The sequence below is a fragment of the Hemitrygon akajei genome, chromosome 16 (assembly GCF_048418815.1).
Source record: "Hemitrygon akajei chromosome 16, sHemAka1.3, whole genome shotgun sequence".
In the NCBI taxonomy this organism is placed as follows: domain Eukaryota; kingdom Metazoa; phylum Chordata; class Chondrichthyes; order Myliobatiformes; family Dasyatidae; genus Hemitrygon; species Hemitrygon akajei.
Genome location: NC_133139.1, coordinates 68,276,247 through 68,294,384, shown reverse-complemented (window position 1 = coordinate 68,294,384; position 18,138 = coordinate 68,276,247). Strand labels below are relative to the sequence as shown.

Here is an 18,138-nt window from a genome sequence, read left to right as displayed (position 1 = left end):
CAATGCTCAAAGTTTCTGAAGTGAGCCTTGAACCCACATCTGTCCTGAGCAAGATTGCTACCCCTTGAGCTACAGCTATCAATGAATCAATTGTAAATATAACTATCTTGCAGGTATGAATTGTCATCACCAACAGTGCAAGGCAATAGAAAAATGTTTATTGAAATTATGAATGTGAAGTACCAGTTTGTAGCAAAAGTTAGCAGAAAATCACCTAATATCTGAACACAGTTCAACAATTTCCTGTAATATCTTGGGAGCACTTTGAAGAAGAACAATCTGGCTGTGTATTTTACTGTCCCTTCTTGTTCCACCCCATTGCTAGACCAGCTATTTAAGGTATGGACTGAGAAGGTAATTCAGTCCATATTAAACTACCTTCTCAATCCATTCCTTAGATAGCTGTTGGCCCTCCCATCTCTCCTGGAAACAAACAGTAGCTTTCGACTCACGATGGAATGATGTTGGATGTGGTGCGTTCAGGATGATCAATTTCTCCACCATCTCTGGGTTGCAAATAGCCAAATTCCAAGCTATGATACCTCCCCAGTCATGTCCGATGAGAATGCAGCTGTTATGTCCTGAAAGCACAACAAAATAGCATAATCAGTTATGCTATGTTGAGATGTCAATCCACTATAGACACTGCTCATTGGGAATATATCCAATATCAGGGTTAAAAGTCTGCAATTGATAGTATAAAACCCAGACAATCTCACATAGTAATCAAGAAATGGGGGATCCAACAAAGTTCTTTACATATCCTGTTCCTGGACTGGTGAGATATTTCCATGGAACCACTAGAACTCAGAAACGGCCATATTCCAAGCAGCTTCCGAACATCTTTCCCTCTGTGCACGCAGATGAAGATGCAGTAATTCTCCTCCCATTGGGCTTTTCTCGGGGCTCTTGGCAGCTCTCCGAGATACAATAGAATGGTGCTAAAGTCAGTAAATCTGTAAATAAACAGGATGAATCTGCTCAGCTCCTCAGCCTGTCCTGTCATTTAGTATGATCATGGCTGGTCTGCCCTGGGGCTCATCTTCTTCCTTGTTCCAGTTCCTCATAAACCTCCATTTCCTGGTCTTTGAAAGATTTATCCACTTCCTTATTAAATGACTCAGAATGATACAGTCTCCTCAGCTCTCTGGGCAGACAATTCTATAAATTTACCACCCCTCTGTGCACCTACAGTAGGGAATAGTAAATTCATAGCAGGATGATGTTCTGGAGCACAACAGAGGAGGGGGGAGTGTTGAATGACCATGCAGAGTGAGATCAAGAGGGCTCCTACAGGTTGGTACTAGGCAGTGAAAGTCTGCAACAGGCTCAACTGGTCCCAGGCACAAACTGTTGATAAAGTAAACGAAAGTGTGCATGCCTGGATACTAGCAAAGGTTTCATCGAACTCCAGTATGGAAACTTGCCTTTGTACATGTATAGGGTGCTATAGAAGCACCGCGGTTAGCGTGATGCTATTGCAGCTTGGGGTGCTGGAGTTTGGAGTTCCGTTCCGACACCGTCTGTAAGAAGTTTGTACATATTCTCCATGAGCATGTGGGCTTCCTCCTGCTGCTCCTGTTTTCTCCCACAATCCAAAGACACAGTGGTTAGTTGGTCATTGTAAATTGTCCTCTGATTAGTCTAGGTTTAAACAGGTGGGTTGCTGGGCGATGCAGCTCACTAGAACAGAAGGAACTATTCTACACTGTATCTGAAATTAAGTGAGTAAATGAGAGGTATTGTGTGGGGGGGGGGGGGGGAAGCAGATAAGAAATAGTATAACAGTAATGAAAACTTTGGATTAGGGAGCATTTGTTCTAGGATGAGTGACCTGTAATGAAGAGGAAGGTTATTCTGAAGGTAAACCCCAGGCTCTGTGCAAATTCTTTCTGTCTAAAGAATTTGGAAACTCAGCTCAGTTTTAAATGACCACCCCTTAACCTTGTAACAACATACCCATGTTCAAGATTCTCCCACTAATGGAAGCATTACAAAAACTAGCCATTTATGTCCCATCATGATCTTATACCATATGTTTCAATAAGATCACCCCTTGTTCTTCAAAGCTCCAAAGAATGCAGGTCTAATTTTTTCAGTTGCTCATGATAGACAACTCGCTGATCCCAGGAATTAGCCTAAGGGATTTCTAGTAGTGAATGTCACAGATATGACAGGCACTCTTCACCATTAACAATATGTTGAGTTCCAGTGAAAGGTCATTCATTCATTGACTGGAAAAATCAATTCTTCCTTTGTCTCTGCACAATTCATAAACACAACAGTTTCTGCAGATGCTGGAAATCCAATGTATTACACACAAAATCCTGGAAGAACTCAGCAGGCTAGGCAGTGTCTATGGAGAGGAATAAAGCCAGTGTTTCACTCCAAGACCCTTCATCAGGACTGGAAAGGAAGGCGGAAGAAGTCAGAAATGTCGTCTGACCTGAGTATTTCCAGCACCACCTTATTTTTATTATTCCCAGTACCTGTAGTTTTCTTTTGCTCATTAGGGAATGCAAATGTGAGTTGGATCACATGGCTGCAAGGAGCAATTAATAAGTAAACTCAGCTTTAGGTCACTCATTTGTTGGTTGCTCAAGAAACAGCAGATTGCAAATTTTAGGCTCCACATCAGCAAAGAACATTTTTAACACATCTGAGATTTACTAAACCTAATTCTTCATGTTGACCCCAAGATGAATAAATTCTGAATAGAAATTGCAGCCTTCAAAGCATTTTTCCTGCAAGAAAAAACACTTGCATATAACACAATTCCACACAAATGCTAGTTTGATTCCGGAGTCCTGAACAATCCCTGTGAAGAGTGCAAACAGGCAAAATAGCAATTTCTTGGCAGCAACAGTAGAGTCCGCATACCTAGAGCTTCAATAATGCCTCTGACATCAGCCAGCAAACACTCCATTTTGTAGTCACTTCGATCAGTGGGTGCATCAGAATCCCCAAAACCACGCAAGTCCACAGCCACCACTTGGTATTTACTTTTGAACTCCCGCAGCTGGTAACGCCATGAATACCTGTGGCATAAGAGTGCAATGAGACAGGAGCCCATCAGCAACACGTCAGAGCCTGCCACACATTTGAAACCAGTACAGAGCAGCTATTGGCCTCTACAACAATGTACCTCTGGCCACATAACACAACATACTGAAGAATCTATATACACTCTCATTCCCACAAAGGCCATGTTATTTTTCTTTATACAAGAGATTCTACAGATGTTGGAAATCCAGAGTTAAACACACACAAAACGCTGGAGGAACTTGGCATTTGACTTCTTTTTCTTACATTCCAGACCTGATGAAGAATCTCAGCCTAAACCATCAACTGTTTATTCCTTTCCATAGATGCTGGCTGACCTGCTGAGTTCCTCCAGCATTTAATTCCATGCTATTAGAAAGAAAAAAAAGTTTCAAATGCATAATGTCACTCTGTACCTCATGTTACCCCAAACTGCTTTAAGCAATAAAAATGTCTTCAAAACTTTGGTAATGTGAAGCCAACTTTATGCGCAGCAAGCTCCCACCGATAGCAATACCGAAACAACTATATAATTAGCTTCACTCTGTTGACTGTTAATATTTAGGTGATTCCTGCTTTTCTTCAAATAACAGAGATTCATACAGTTATATTAATATAGAAGACTCTCATAATCGAATTTGATATTAAAATTATAAGGAAATATTAAGAACGAAGCTTACGAGAGAATGAAAGAGAGATTTATCATAGGGAGGGGGGATTCAAAACTTGAGGTGTCTGGAAAGGAAGGGTAAACCACCAGTGGTGGAGTAATTATAATCAGGAATGACAGGCAAAAAGCCAGACTTGGAGGAGTACAGATATTTAAACATTGTAAGACGAGAGGTGATTACATAGGCACTATAAAAAACGACGACCAATTGGCACCTTTTGCCTGATCCACCATTCATTAGGGTTATAGCTGGTCCAACCTAATGTATTATATCGTCTCTTGGCCACACAACCAAGGAAGTACAAGAGACATACAGATACTGCAATCTGGAGCAACAATGAGCTGTAGAAACTCAGTGGGTCATGCAGCCTCTATGGGAAGAAAGAAACCGCCACTGTCTGTTGAAACCCTGCATCCGGACCCAGTCCCATGCCGTGTGTTGCTCAGGGAGCTGTATTCATCAGGATGAGTCTTATATCACCATATCAAATGACACAAGTATTTGCTTTGTGAAGCTCATTCTTTGCTTTAACCAGCATGCCAAGGGCCCAACAACATCAACAAATGCACAGCCATCTTCAAGTATTTGACCAATAGAAACAGCATCCTTAACTGAGGAAAAATATACTAGCTTTGGAGTCTTTGTGGAGGAGGTTTGCGAGGTTGGTTCCAGAGATGAGAGGGTTAACCTATGGAGTCGCCTGAGACAAGACTCGTTGAATTCAGAAGAATGAGAAGGGATCTTAAAGAAAGGGGAATAGATCTAGTCCGAGAGAGTAGTGAACCTGTGGAACACTCTGCCCAGGGAAGCAGTTGAAGATACCTCATTAAATATATGTCACAAATAACCGTGGGTCAACTGCCTAAGAAGAATAACCAGATGGCTTGAGTCGCAAAAATAGATTGAGGTGCTTTTATTTATAGCGGAAAAACAAAAACCTGGACGTCCACATCAAAACAAGATAAAGAATGAAAAAAAAACAATATATATATATATACAGCTTGCAATTGTCACCTGTCTGGTTAACAGCCTCCCTCAGACCAAACAGAAAAAAAACCCCAAAGTTTTGGTAACCCGAGGCTTATAACTGCTAAGCCCCTCCCCCTAGACAACCAAAAGCTAATTAACTCAATTATCTTCCATTTCACACAATCTGAAACTCTACTGCCAGTTTTCACAATAAACACATATACCTCATTATAGGAGTCACCATTTTCTGGTTAAATAACTTAAATAAACCCCAAAACTTTACCACAAGATGAGTAATTAGGTAACATAACCCTTGACCCAGTTAAAGATGGTATCCTCCACCATCAGTGCTATCAGTGGTGACCAGTGCTATCATGTTTGCTGTTGTGTGCTGGGGCAGCAGGCTGAGGGTAGCAGACACCAACAGAATCAACAAACTCATTCGTAAGGCCAGTGATGTTGTGAGGGTGGAACTGGACTCTCTGACGGTGGTGTCTGAAAAGAGGATGCTGTCCAAGTTGCATGCCATCTTGGACAATGACTCCCATCCACTCCATAATGTACTGTTTAGGCACAGGAGTACATTCAGCCAGAGACTCATTCCACCGAGATGTAACACTGAGCATCATAGGAAGTCATTCCTACCTGTGGCCATCAAACTTTACAACTCCTCCCTCGGAGTGTCAGACACCCTGAGCCAATAGGCTGGTCCTGGACTTATTTCCACTTGGCACGATTAACTTATTTTTATTTAATTATTTATGGTTTTATATTGCTATATTTCTTCACTATTCTTGGTTGGTGCGGCTGTAACGAAACCCAATTTCCCTCAGGATCAATAAAGTATGTCTGTCTGTCTGTCATCAGCACACCTGTGCAGGTTGCTGCTGCCTCGATATCAGACAGCTCTATGATAGATAGATAGATAGATACTTTATTCATCCCCATGGGGAAATTCAACATTTTTTCCAATGTCCCATACACTTGTTGTAGCAAAAACTCATTACATACAATACTTAACTCAGTAATAATATGATATGCATCTAAATCACTAACTCAAAAAGCATTAATAATAGCTTTAAAAAAAAAAGTTCTTAGGTCCTGGCAGTTGAATTGTAAAGCCTAATGGCATTGGGGAGTATTGACCTCTTCATCCTGTCTGAGGAGCATTGCATCGACAGTAACCTGTCGCTGAAACTGCTTCTCTGTCTCTGGATGGTGCTATGTAGAGGATGTTCAGGGTTTTCCATAATTGACCGTAGCCTACTCAGCGCCCTTCGCTCAGCTACCGATGTTAAACTCTCCAGTACTTTGCCCACGACAGAGCCCGCCTTCCTTATCAGCTTATTAAGACGTGAGGCGTCCTTCTTCTTAATGCTTCCTCCCCAACACGCCACCACAAAGAAGAGGGCGCTCTCAACAACTGACCTATAGAACATCTTCAGCATCTCACTGCAGACATTGAATGACGCCAACCTTCTAAGGAAGTACAGTCGACTCTGTGCCTTCCTGCACAAGGCATCTGTGTTGGCAGTCCAGTCTAGCTTCTCGTCCAACTGTACTCCCAGATACTTGTAGGTCTTAACCTGCTCCACACATTCTCCATTAATGATCACTGGCTCCATATGAGGCCTAGATCTCCTAAAGTCCACCACCATCTCCTTGGTCTTGGTGACATTGAGACGCAGGTAGTTTGAGTTGCACCATATCACAAAGCTCTGTTTCAGACCCAGTGACTGTGGAGGAGAGAAACGTCAGATTATCACGACACTTCGGCAAAACACTTATTGGAAAGATGAATATGAATAAATTGACCTGAGATAATTAAACTGTGACATAGTGTGTTTCTTTTTTTTCATACCTATTACTGCTGGGGATAAGTGTAAAATTGTGACTGTTGATTTATTGTGATGCATGGACTCACCACAATGACAGAGGGGAATAATGTGTGTGGATGACCCTTTGAGTATTTTACTGAATGTGCCATGTGCCGTCCGTAATCAGTGACGGGCCTTCATCACATTACCACCCTCCTCTGCTGCAGCGGCAGTGTTTGGCAGTCTTGACAGGAAGTCCGCTGCGATGTTCTCCTTGCCTGCTTCGTGCCGCACACAGAACTTGAAAGGTTGAAGTTCCAGGTACCACCTAGTCACCCTGGCATTCCAGTCCTTCATTGTCTGGATCCAGGTCAGGGCTCTGTGGTCCGTCTGGAAGTCAAACTCCCTCCCAAGAAGGTAGTACCTGAGGCTGTCCAACTCCCACTTGATTGCAATAAACACTCCTTCTCGATTGTGGAGTACCGGGTTTCACGAGGCAGAAGTTTCCTGCTGAGATACAACACAGGACATTCCTCACCTGGCTCTCCCTGAGCCAGTACTGCCCCAATGCCTACGCCTGAGGCATCCACCTGCACCAGGAAATGGCGTTCAAAGTCAGGACTCTGCAACACAGGGGAAGAACATAATTTCTCCTTCAGGCCCTGGAAAGCACTTTCACACTCCAATCCACAGGATTATGGGCCTACTTGCAGGTGAGGTTGGTCAATGGGGCTGCCAGGGTTGAAAAGTGAGGGATTAACCATCAGTACCAGCCCACTAGGCCAAGACCGGACCTGGGTCTTGGTACGGGGCCTGGGGCTGTTCAGAATGGCCTCAACTTTGTCCACCTGAGGTCGGACTTCACCTCTCCCCAGCTGATACCCCAGGTACCGGGTTTCCTGCCTGGCCCACTCACATTTCTGCAAGTTGAGTGTAAGTCCTGCCGCACTAATTGCACCTAGGACTTGACGAAGGTGCTCCAGATGTTCCTCCCAGGTCAGGGTAAAGATGACCACATCATCTGAATAGGCGGCGCTGCAGTCCTCACAACCTTGCAGCACTCTGTCCATAAGTCTCTGGAATGTGGCTGGGGCACCATGTAAGCCAAAGGGCATCACCGTGAACTGGAAGAGGCCTAGAGGGGTCCTGAATGCAGTGAGGGGCTGGGACTGGCTCTTCAAGGGGTCCTGCCAATACCCCTTGCAGAGGTCCAAGGTGGTGATGTAGTTGGCTCTCCCAATCCTCTCCAGCAGGTCCTCAATCCAGGGCATCGGGTAGGCATCGAAAAATGAGATGGCGTTCAGTTTCCTAAAGTCAATGCGAATGCGAAGAGTTCCATCCTTCTTCGGCACAATGACAATAGGGCTACTCCACTCACTTTCAGACTGTTCGATGACTCCCAGCTCCAACATCAAGCGGACCTCCTCCGTCAACGCCTTCACCAGACGTTCTGGTACTGGGTAGCATGCCTGCCGTACCGGACTCTGACCTGGTTTGACTCGGATGGCATGCTGCAACACATCCGTATGGCCTGGTTTCTGTGTGAACAACGGAGGGAAGGTGTCGAATATGACTTACAATTCAACTGGCTTCCTACCATCCAGGTGAGAGAGATCCACCTTGGCAGGCTGTTTCCAGGCCTCCACTACACCTTCAGAGTCATCTTCCTCAATCACCCGGCGTGCCAGTAGTGAGGTGATGGAAGGAGGGCTGCTTCTTCCCTCCCAGGCTTTCAAGAGGTTCACATGGTAAGTTTGCTTTTGTTTCCGGAGAAGTCCGGATGCAGGATCTCATATGTTGTAGGCCCCATCCTCCTTATAACCTCAAAAGGTCCCTGTCACCTGGCCAGCAGCTTGCTGGATGAGGAGGGCAGGAGCACCAAGACCTTTTGACCTGGTTTGAATTCACTTGGCGTGCCTGCTGGTCATACCACCGCTTCCGAGTCTTCTGGGCCTCCGGGAGGTTGAGTCTGGCCTCCTCTCTGTACCGCTCCAACCGGTCCCTCATCTGGAGGACGTATTGTACAACACCTTGCCCATCTACAGGATTAGCTGCCAGCTTCTCCTCCCAGTTCCGTTTCAGCAGATCCAGGGGCCCCTGGAAAGGCCAACCATAGAGCAGCTTGAAAGGGGAGAATCCGGTAGATGCCTGAGGCATTTCCCTGTGGGCAGAGAGCAGAAAGGGTAACCACTTATCCCGATCCTTCCCTGTATCAGATACAAGCTTTCTGAGCATCCTCTTGAGGGTTTGGTTAAACCTCCTCACCAGGCCATCTGTCTCTGGGTGATAAGGAGATGTCCTGATAGCGGTTATGCCCAACTCCTTATGCAGCTGGCTCATCAGGCGAGATGTAAAGTTGGTTCCCTGGTCGGTCAGGATTTCCTCTGGGATGCCTACAAGAGAAAAGAGCTGGACAAGAGCACTGATCAGTTTTGGAGTGGTTACTGACCGGAGAGGAAAAGCTTCAGGGAATCGTGTGGCATAATCGCATACAACAAGAATGTACTGATATCCTGCTGAGCAACAAGAATGTACTGATATCCTGCTGAGCTTTTTTCCAGGGGCCCCACAATGTCCATTGCAATCTGCTTAAATGGGGTGGTAACCACTGGCATGGATTGGAGGGGTGCTCGGTCTGTTTTACGGACAGCACTGGTTTTTCGACACGCTGGGCACGTTTTGCAATATGTCTGCACTTCAGTGTACATTGAAGGCCAAAAGAACCGAGAGGCCAGCCTGAGATATGTCTTATGGTGACCTAAGTGTCCTGCCCAGGGAATGGTATGTGCAAGGTGTAGTATAAGTGACCTGCAACTACTTGGCACCACTAACCTCCTGTTGCCTGGCTCCTCTCCCTGATAAAGGATGCCGTTGTGAAGGACATACACTGAACCACCTACCCGGGGGGTGTAATTAACAGAGGTTAAGACTTTGGTTAACAGAGACTTTAACAAAGGATCAGACTGTTGTAACATGGTGATGTTTTCTGGCACTTCCCACTTAACATCTGACACAGCATTTTCAGGCATTACACCAGATAAAGGTGTACCAGCATGTTTCCTTAACCGCCGTTGCTGACGGGTCTTTCTGAGCCCTTTGGTTCCAGCATTGCACAGACTACACTTAAGTCTGGCAAAGGTTGTATCCCAGACTGAGCTTGGGTTTTTACCTGGGACCGTGTCATGACAATACAAGAGACATGCATTTTCAGTTCTGACACAGGTTCATGAGCATTAACAGAGACTTTTACCCCTGCTTAGGAGATCATACAGAACAGGCAAATTCCAGCCCAAAAGCACCTCCACTGGTAAATTCTCCACCACCCCCCACTGTCATCAGATACATCTGTCCATCTACCTCCACTGTAAGTTCCACCTGTGGCTCCGGCTTACAGTCACCATGTACACAAAACCTCTGTTCACTGGCTGTAGTCAATAGCACAGGGCACACAACCTTTTCTTATGAATGACATTGAACTGCCAGAATCAAGGACAGCAGTAAAGGGTTTACCATTAACTTTTACCGGAACAGATCTAGACTCTCCCTCCCTGTCCTGGCAGTCACTCTGCTCACCTTGTCGAGGCACATAACACAGTCCAGTCAGTTTTGGTCTCTTCAGGGGGCAAACAGACGCTTTATGTCCCTGCTGCTGACGATGATAGCATACCAGTCTTAGTAAATGACTGAGCAGTGTGTCCCTTGTCATTCGCCCCCCCGATTACCTTCAAAGTTCTTTGTAAAGCTGTCCCTGGGGCAGTTGTAGTCCCTGGAATCCACCCATGTTGGTCGTGACGGGGCCCCTTTCTGACGTTCAGCTACTGCATGGCCAACTTCGCTGCCGTCAGTCCATCCTCCGGTTCATGTCCTCTCACCCACGTCCTGATGTCTGGAGGAAGCACCTGCAGCAGCTGCTCCAGGGTGATGGTCTCCCCCAGCCGATCCTTACTCCTCTGCCCTGTCGCATCCAGCGACGATAGAGGCCCTTCAGCCGGTGATACGTCTCTGTCGGTGTCTCCCCAGATGGTATTGGGGTGGCCCGGAACCGTTGACGGTAGGTCTCTGATGAGATGTCAAATTTGGCCAACAGTGCCTCCCTCAGGTCCGTATAACAGTTAGACTTGTCTTCATCCATGGCCGTGTAGGCCTCCAGGGCTTTCCCGGTCAGCAGGGGAATCAGTCGACAGGGCCACTCCTCCCTTGGCCACTGCCATGTTTTTGCCATGCATTCCAAATGTAGAAGGTAATTTTCAATGTCCTCACCTTGCTGATACACTGGCATCTTGGGTTCCTTACGCTGGACTGCTGGGGGGTCAACAGAAGGATTACCCAGTCTGCCAGGGGAAGACACCAACGATTGCCCAAAGTCGGAGGTGTCACGTGGGCCTCCCCTTCTGGGTGCTGGAGTTGGAGGTTCCAGTCTAAGGCCCCCACCTTCTGCTGTGGTGGACTGCCCTGCTGGGGATGGCTGAGGGACAGGCTGTCAGGAGGGCCTCCAGTGAGATCCGCAGGCCCCGGAGCTCTTCCTGGAGAATATCATCTCTCTTCTGCTGGGCGGCTAAAAAATCCCTGAAGAGATTTACCACCTCTGTGGTTGAGGGACCCCCTTCCAGCAATGGCCCAGGCTGCAGCTGTCAGGTTTTGGATCTTGCCCCTTGTGCCTCTTCCTCTGACGTCGCCACTGTCTTCCAATCATCCTCATTCTTCATCCGAAGTTGCTGGTTTTGAGACTGTAGCCCAGTTTGTTTTTTAAAAGCACGCTCAGTTTTGCGACTGGCCATCCCACCACTGCCACCATATGTCACAAATAACCGTGGGTCAACTGCCTAAGAAGAATAACCAGATGGCTTGAGTCGCAAACATAGATTGAGTGCTTTTATTTACAAAAATAGTGGAAAAACAAAAACCTGGACGTCCACATCAAAACAAGAAAAAGAATGAAAAAAAACAATATATATATACAGCTTGCAATTGTCACCTGTCTGGTTAACAGCCACCCTCAGACTAAACAGAGAAAAAAAACCCAAAGCGTTGGTAACCTGAGGCTTATAACTGCTAAGCCCCTCCCCCTAGACCAACCAAAAGCTAATTAACTCAATTATCTTCCATTTCACACAATCTGAAACTCTACTGCTAGTTCTCACAATAAACACATATAACTCATTATAGGAGTCACCATTTCCCGGTTAAATAACTTAAATAAACCCCAAAACTTTATCACAAGATAAGTAATTAGGTAACATAACCCTTGACCCAGTTAAAGATGGTATCCTCCACCATCAGCACACCTGTGCAGGTTGCTGCTGCCTCGATATCAGACAGCTCTATGCAGCAGCTCTGTTTCAGACCCAGTGACTGTGGAGGAGAGAAATGTCAGATTATCATGACACTTCGGCAAAACACTTATTGGAAAGATGAATATGAATAAATTGACCTGAGATAATTAAACTGTAACATAGTGTGTTTTTTTTTATACCTATTACTGCTGGGGATAAGTGTAAAATTGTGACTGTTGATTTATTGTGATGCGTGGACTCACCACAGTGACAGAGGGGAATAATGTGTGTGGATGACCCTTTGAGTGTTTTACTGAATGTGCCATGTGCCGTCCGTAATCAGTGACGGGCCTTCGTCACAATATCTGAGACACAGTTAGATTGATTTTTGCATAGCAGGAGAATTAAGGGTTATGATCTTATTGAACGGAAGAGCAGGCTAGATGGGTTAGATGGCTTATTCCTGTTTCTTTTCCTTATGAATACCACTCTGATAAGCAGTCGTCCAACTCCTGACTGGATAACTCACGACTAAAGCTCAGCTCATGCAAACATACAAACCCTTCACAGAAGACAAAACTAAAATATAAAAATAAGAGCCTGAATTTCAATGCAAATTAAGTCATGAGGGACTCTCCATTGACAAAAGAAACTGCTAAGTAGAAGTTAAGGGGTAGTATTTACCAGATCTCTGGAAAGCCATGTAGCAGCAACATCAATTGCTTGTTCCTCTCCCCAGCCACAACATAGTGAAACCGCAGCCCTGAATCCTGAAGGAAAAAAGAGTATTGAGAACTTAGCAACTCTCAGACAACAGTCGTTGGGAGCACAGAAGAATGAGAGGTGACCTCAAAGAAGTTCATAAAATCATGACGGTTGAAGGCAAGTTGGATGATCATAGTCTTTACTGAGTTGGAGAGTCCAAAACTTGAGTGCACAGATACAAGATAAGAGGGGAAGATACTGTATTTCATTCAAAGAGACCTGAGAGGTAACTTTGTTACATGGACAGTAGTGAGTCCCTGGAATGAGCTGCCAGAGGAAGTGGACAAGGCAGTTTAGGAGTTATTTATATAATAACATGGTGGAGGTGGACTTTGAGGGTTATAAAGAAATGCATGTAACTGGTACTAAAGGATGCTGGGGTCAGCGTGGGCTGGTTGGGCTAAAGGCCTGTTTTTGTTCTATGTCTCCAAGTATCTATAACACAATCATCCCTTTTTGACACCACTGCCAGAATTACTACCACCTTTGATCATTTAAATTATGGTAATCTATGCATTTCCTGACTGGGAGACCTCAGTCAGTCCGGATCAGGAGCAGCTCATCCAACAGCATTACACTGAGCACGGGGGCCCCCCAGGGTTGTGTGCTCAGTCCACTGCTGTTCACTCTGCTGACCCACGACTGTGCTGTAACACACAGCTCGAACCATATCATCAAGTTCGCCGATGACACGACTGTGGTGGGTCTCATCAGCAAGAACGACGAGTCAGTTTACAGACGGGAGGTGCAGCGGAGCACTGAAGCTATCAGACTCCTCAATACCCAGAGCCTGGACTGACACTTCGCCCTACCGTCCTGTTTATTATTTATTGTAACGCCTGCACTGTTTTTGTGCACTTTATGCAGTCCTGTGTAGGTCTGTAGTCTAGTGTAGCTTTCTCTGTGTTGTCTTTTTACGTAGCTCAGTCTAGTTTTTGTACTGTGTCATGTAACACCATGGTCCTGAAATACGTTGTCTCATTTTTACTATGTACTGTACCAGCAGTTATGGTCAAAATGACAATAAAAGTGACTTGACTTGATTTACTGCATCCTAGCGTGCATTCTTTAAATTTGAACAGATACCCCATATGCCCTGTTAGGTTGATGTAAAAAATGCTATTTTCCACAGATCTCATGCTAATCTCCAAAGTTCAAATGCCTTGAATAACATTTCTGAACCAGAAGATTGGTTCAAAATCACTTTGGTCCTGCAGATAGTGAACAATGAAGCAGGTAGTCAGTTAGTAAACAGCCTTACAGAGGAATGTAGTGCCCTGAGCAGCATTTGTGGGAGGCGGTGAAGGATTATCAATGTTTTGAGTTAAAACTACGTCAGAATAAGTATTGATCCACACAGTCAAGGCCTTTACAGAGATTGGCAGAAATCTAGAAATCTCTTCCATGTGCAGCAATTAATAGCAGATCAATTTTTATAATTTATATCCCTTATTGATATTTTTTAAACTCAACAGTCTTCATAAGAATCAGAATTAAATTTGTTAACTCAGCAGCAGCCGTTGAATGCAATACATAATCTAGCAGAGAAAAAAAAACTAAAATAAAAATAATAACAAGTAAATCAATTATATATACAGTACTGTTTAGATTTTTTTAAAGCGTGCAAAAAGAGAAATACTGTATAGTAAAAAAAAGTGAGGTCGTGTCCAAAGCTTCAATGTCCATTTAGGAATCAGATGGCACTGGGGAAGAAGCTGTTCCTGAATCGCTGAGTGTGAGTCACCAGGCTTCTGTACCTCCTACCTGAAGGTAACAGTGAGAAAAGGGCATGCCCTGGGTGCTGGAGGTCCTTTATAATGGACACTGCCTTTCTGAGACACCGCCCCCTGAAGAAGTCCTAGGTGCTTTGGAGGCTAGTACCTAAAATGGAGCTGACTAGATTTACAACCTTCTGCAGCTTCTTTCGGTCCTGTGCAGTAGCCCCTCCATACCAGACAGTGATGCAGCCTGTCAGAATGCTCTCCAAGGTACAACTATAGAAGATTTTGAGGGTACTTATTGACATGCCAAATCTCTTCAAACTCCAAATAAAGTATAGCCTTCCTTATAACTACATCGATCTGCTGGGACCAGGTTAGATCCTCAGAGATCTTGACACCCAGGAACGTGAAGCTGCTCACTCTCTCCAGTGAACCTTCACCTTAGGGACAATTTATAGTGGTTAATTAACCTTGCAAGCTTTGTGACAGGGAGGAAACTGGAGCTTTCAGGGTAACAGAGTAAGATCAACCTTGGCGCGGAGGGCGTGTAAAAAATAGAGGGGCCGAATCGCTGGGTCCCATGGGGCGACAGGTGGACAGACTTCAGTGCGCCTGCGCGGTTAAGAACTACAACTCCCAACAGGCCCTGGTGTATGTGAGACAGGTACACGGCGATTTAGCAATCGCAGCCCCTACTCCCCTGTCGGTACCTTGAGCCGAACGAAGCAATGCGCCCCCAGGGACGGGTCGTTCAGGCAAGCGGGGGGGCTCTCCCGCACCCGCCACTCGAAGGCCTGCCTTCGCTTCCTGACGACCACCCAGGCCGCCTTCAGCAGGAACATGATGCAGGCAACGGTGATCATCGTGTGGACGGCGAGCCAGTAAACGGCGGCACCCGCGGCCAGCGCCACACGGCTGGGGAGCACGATCAACCGCGATTTCAGCGTCGCCATCTCTCGCCCTCGCCTCCTTCCGGTTCCCGCTCCGATTGGCCAGTCCCGCGGAGCGCTCGAAGGCTCATAGGCCGCCTCCGCTGTCACTCAGCACTGGGCTGACGTCAGGTGAGCGATGGAGTCCCACGCTTGTGGAGACTGTTAGCTCCGTACCCCCGCGTTTAGCCCCATGGAGCTGGGCAAGTGCAGTGAGGAGTGGGATTCAAAACAAAGGTCCATTTTACCTTGTACATCTCAGTGCTATTATCTAAAAACAGACAGACATACTTTATTGATCCCGAGGGAAATTGGGTTTCATTACAGCCGCACCAACCAAGAATAGTGTAGAAATATAGCAATAAAAACCTTAAATAATTAAATAATAATAAGTTAATCATGCCAAGTGGAAATAAGTCCAGGACCAGTCTATTGGCTCAGGGTGTCTGACACTCCGAGGGAGGAGTTGTAAAGTTTGATGGCCACAGACAAGAATGGCTTCCTATGACGCTCAGTGTTACATCTCGGTGGAATGAGTCTCTGGCTGACTGTACTCCTGTGCCTAACCAGTACATTATGGAGTGGATGGGAGACATTGTCCAAGATGGCATGCAACTTGGACAGCATCCTCTTTTCAGACACCACCGTCAGAGAGTCCAGTTCCACCCCCACAACACCACTGGCCTTACGAATGAGTTTGTTGATTCTGTTGGTGTCTGCTGCCCCAGCACTGTGGTAAACTATGTACACCTTTCTGGACACTCCCCTCTGCTGACTGCTCCTGTGGCTCCTCCCACAGACCCCTGTATAAAGGCGATTGGAGGCACTGCTCCTCCCTCAGTCTCCAGGATGTCGTGGTTTCTTTTGCAGCTAATAAAAGCCTATCATTCACCTCCCATCTCTGAGAGTTATTGATGGTGCATCAAGCACACAACAGCAAACATGATAGCACTGGCCACCACAGCCTCGTAGAACATCCTCAGCATCGTCCAGCAGATGTTAAAGGACCTCAGTCTCCTCAGGAAATAGAGACGGCTCTAAAGTGCAAAGAGTTTTGGAGTGCGCGCTGCTAGAGCCAAAGGAAATCACAGTTTTTGTGTCAAAGTCTGAACTGACAACCTGGTAATCCACCTTTTTGTTTCCACAGGATACTACAAGAGGCCATCCAACACACGGAATCAGCTCTAATGTTCAATTACGGCCATTAAATATTTTTTATTTCAACCTCCTGCTCCCCGTAACTCCCTCACCAATCAAGATCCTATTAATCTCTGGCCCAAAGGTTCGGCCCTTTAAACGGATACAGTCTGTTCCGCACTGTATCTCTGTTTTTAAAAAAAAACACCCAATTAAGTGTACACCGTAGCCCTCTGTGGGAACAGACTTCATAGATTAAAAAAAACATTTGTGCCAAACAATGACCAACTCCTGGATTTCCTCATTAACTACTTCATACTTTATAATTCATAGATTCACCACTTTCTAGCTGAAGAAATTCCTCCTCATCTTGATTCTTAAAGGAACGTCTCTTCAGTCCGAGGCTATGCCCCAAGATCCTAAATGTTCCTATGAATGGAAATATCCTTTCCACATTCTCTTTGTCCAAGCCATTCAGCAGATCTCAATAACATTCATCCTTCTTCTCTTCCCCCACCCTCGCAATACAATCTTCTGAACCCCCGAGTGGACCCACAGCCATCAGACACTCATGTGTTAACCCGTTGCCTTGACGACAACAAAAAAAATTCATGTCCAATATCAGTGCCCAATCAACCTTCCTTTGAAACTTAATGATGGGTCCATTGATAGCACCATAAACTGATGCTTTAACAACAGCTTGCTTGCTGGTGCCAGAACTGCCACACAGCTTCAGAGTTCATCGCATCCTGGGTTCAAAATACACCAAGGAGGTGAATTCGTGTGAAATTAGTGCGGTGTCTTTCCAAGTGTAACTACCCCGGTAAAACTAGAGTCAGCTGGCATCCAAGTTAAAAGTAAATTTCTTATCAAACTATGGAGATATTACCATATACTACCCTCAGGTTCACTATCTTGCAAGCGTTCACAAAACAAATCAAAATGCAACAGAATCAATGAAAAACTCCACACAGACAAGGAAGATTGAAGCATCAAAGTGAATGCAGAGTGGGGGTGGGGGGCGGCATCGGTCAGCAGCTGGGTTGGCGGTCACTCTTCACGAAGGACTGAGTTCATGTGGCTGCTCTCCACTTATGCAGAATAAAAGACATTTCCCACATTCTGAGACGTATGTGATTATTGGACTGCTCTTTATATTGGTTTCCTTCAATTTCTCAGTTCTTGCGGACAATTGGCTGGTGGGTGATTTGTGAAATTTTGTGCGTCAGGGACGGGGGAGTTAGGGATCCGGTGCTACTTGTCGCTGTTCTTTTCTGGGGATGGTGGGTGTTGATCATTATTGCGGCTGCTGTTTGCTGCGGGGGAAGGGGATTTTGGGGTCTGCGAGATTTGTTTTACTTTTTCGTGCCGGGGTTGTGGGTTGGGGGGGGGGGGGGTAAGTTGATGTCTTTTCTTTCAGCAATACCTGTGGTCTTTCTGGAGTAGACGAATATCAGGGTTGTACTTTGACATAAGGTGAACTTTTGGGCTGACAAGCGAACAATGTGCAAAAGACGATACAAAATAATGAATAAAAAATAAATAGATAAATAATACTGAGAACATGAGTTGTAGAGTCCTTGAAAATGAGTCAATTGGTTACCTTAAGTGATCAGTTCAGTGTTGAGGTGAGTGAAGTTATCCACATCTGTTCAGGAGCTTGATGGTTGAAGGGTAATATCTGTCCCTGACCCTGGCTGTCTGGGACCCAAGGCTCAATGGCTCAAATAGTTGAGCCATTCCTTGCAAAATTAAAGATCCATCATTCCAGTCCTAGGATTTTACTGCAGTTTATCAGGACAGATTCCTGGGCA

At 45.6% G+C, this 18,138-nt stretch overlaps 1 protein-coding gene across 1 annotated transcript in view; it reads right to left on the bottom strand.

Moving 5' to 3' along the window:
- The window catches only part of LOC140740145 (epoxide hydrolase 4-like), a 28,709-nt gene extending 13,457 nt beyond the window's left edge, over positions 1 to 15,252 (bottom strand). Inside the window, exons 1-4 of the mRNA XM_073069096.1 lie at positions 14,969 to 15,252; positions 12,457 to 12,542; positions 2,881 to 3,038; positions 453 to 581 (exon numbers count right to left, since the gene is read on the bottom strand). Coding sequence (XP_072925197.1) covers positions 453 to 581; positions 2,881 to 3,038; positions 12,457 to 12,542; positions 14,969 to 15,211 — 616 coding nt within the window. The 5' untranslated portion in view covers positions 15,212 to 15,252. The remainder of the gene's footprint in view (positions 1 to 452; positions 582 to 2,880; positions 3,039 to 12,456; positions 12,543 to 14,968) is intronic.
- Between the last annotated feature and the right edge of the window lie 2,886 nt (positions 15,253 to 18,138).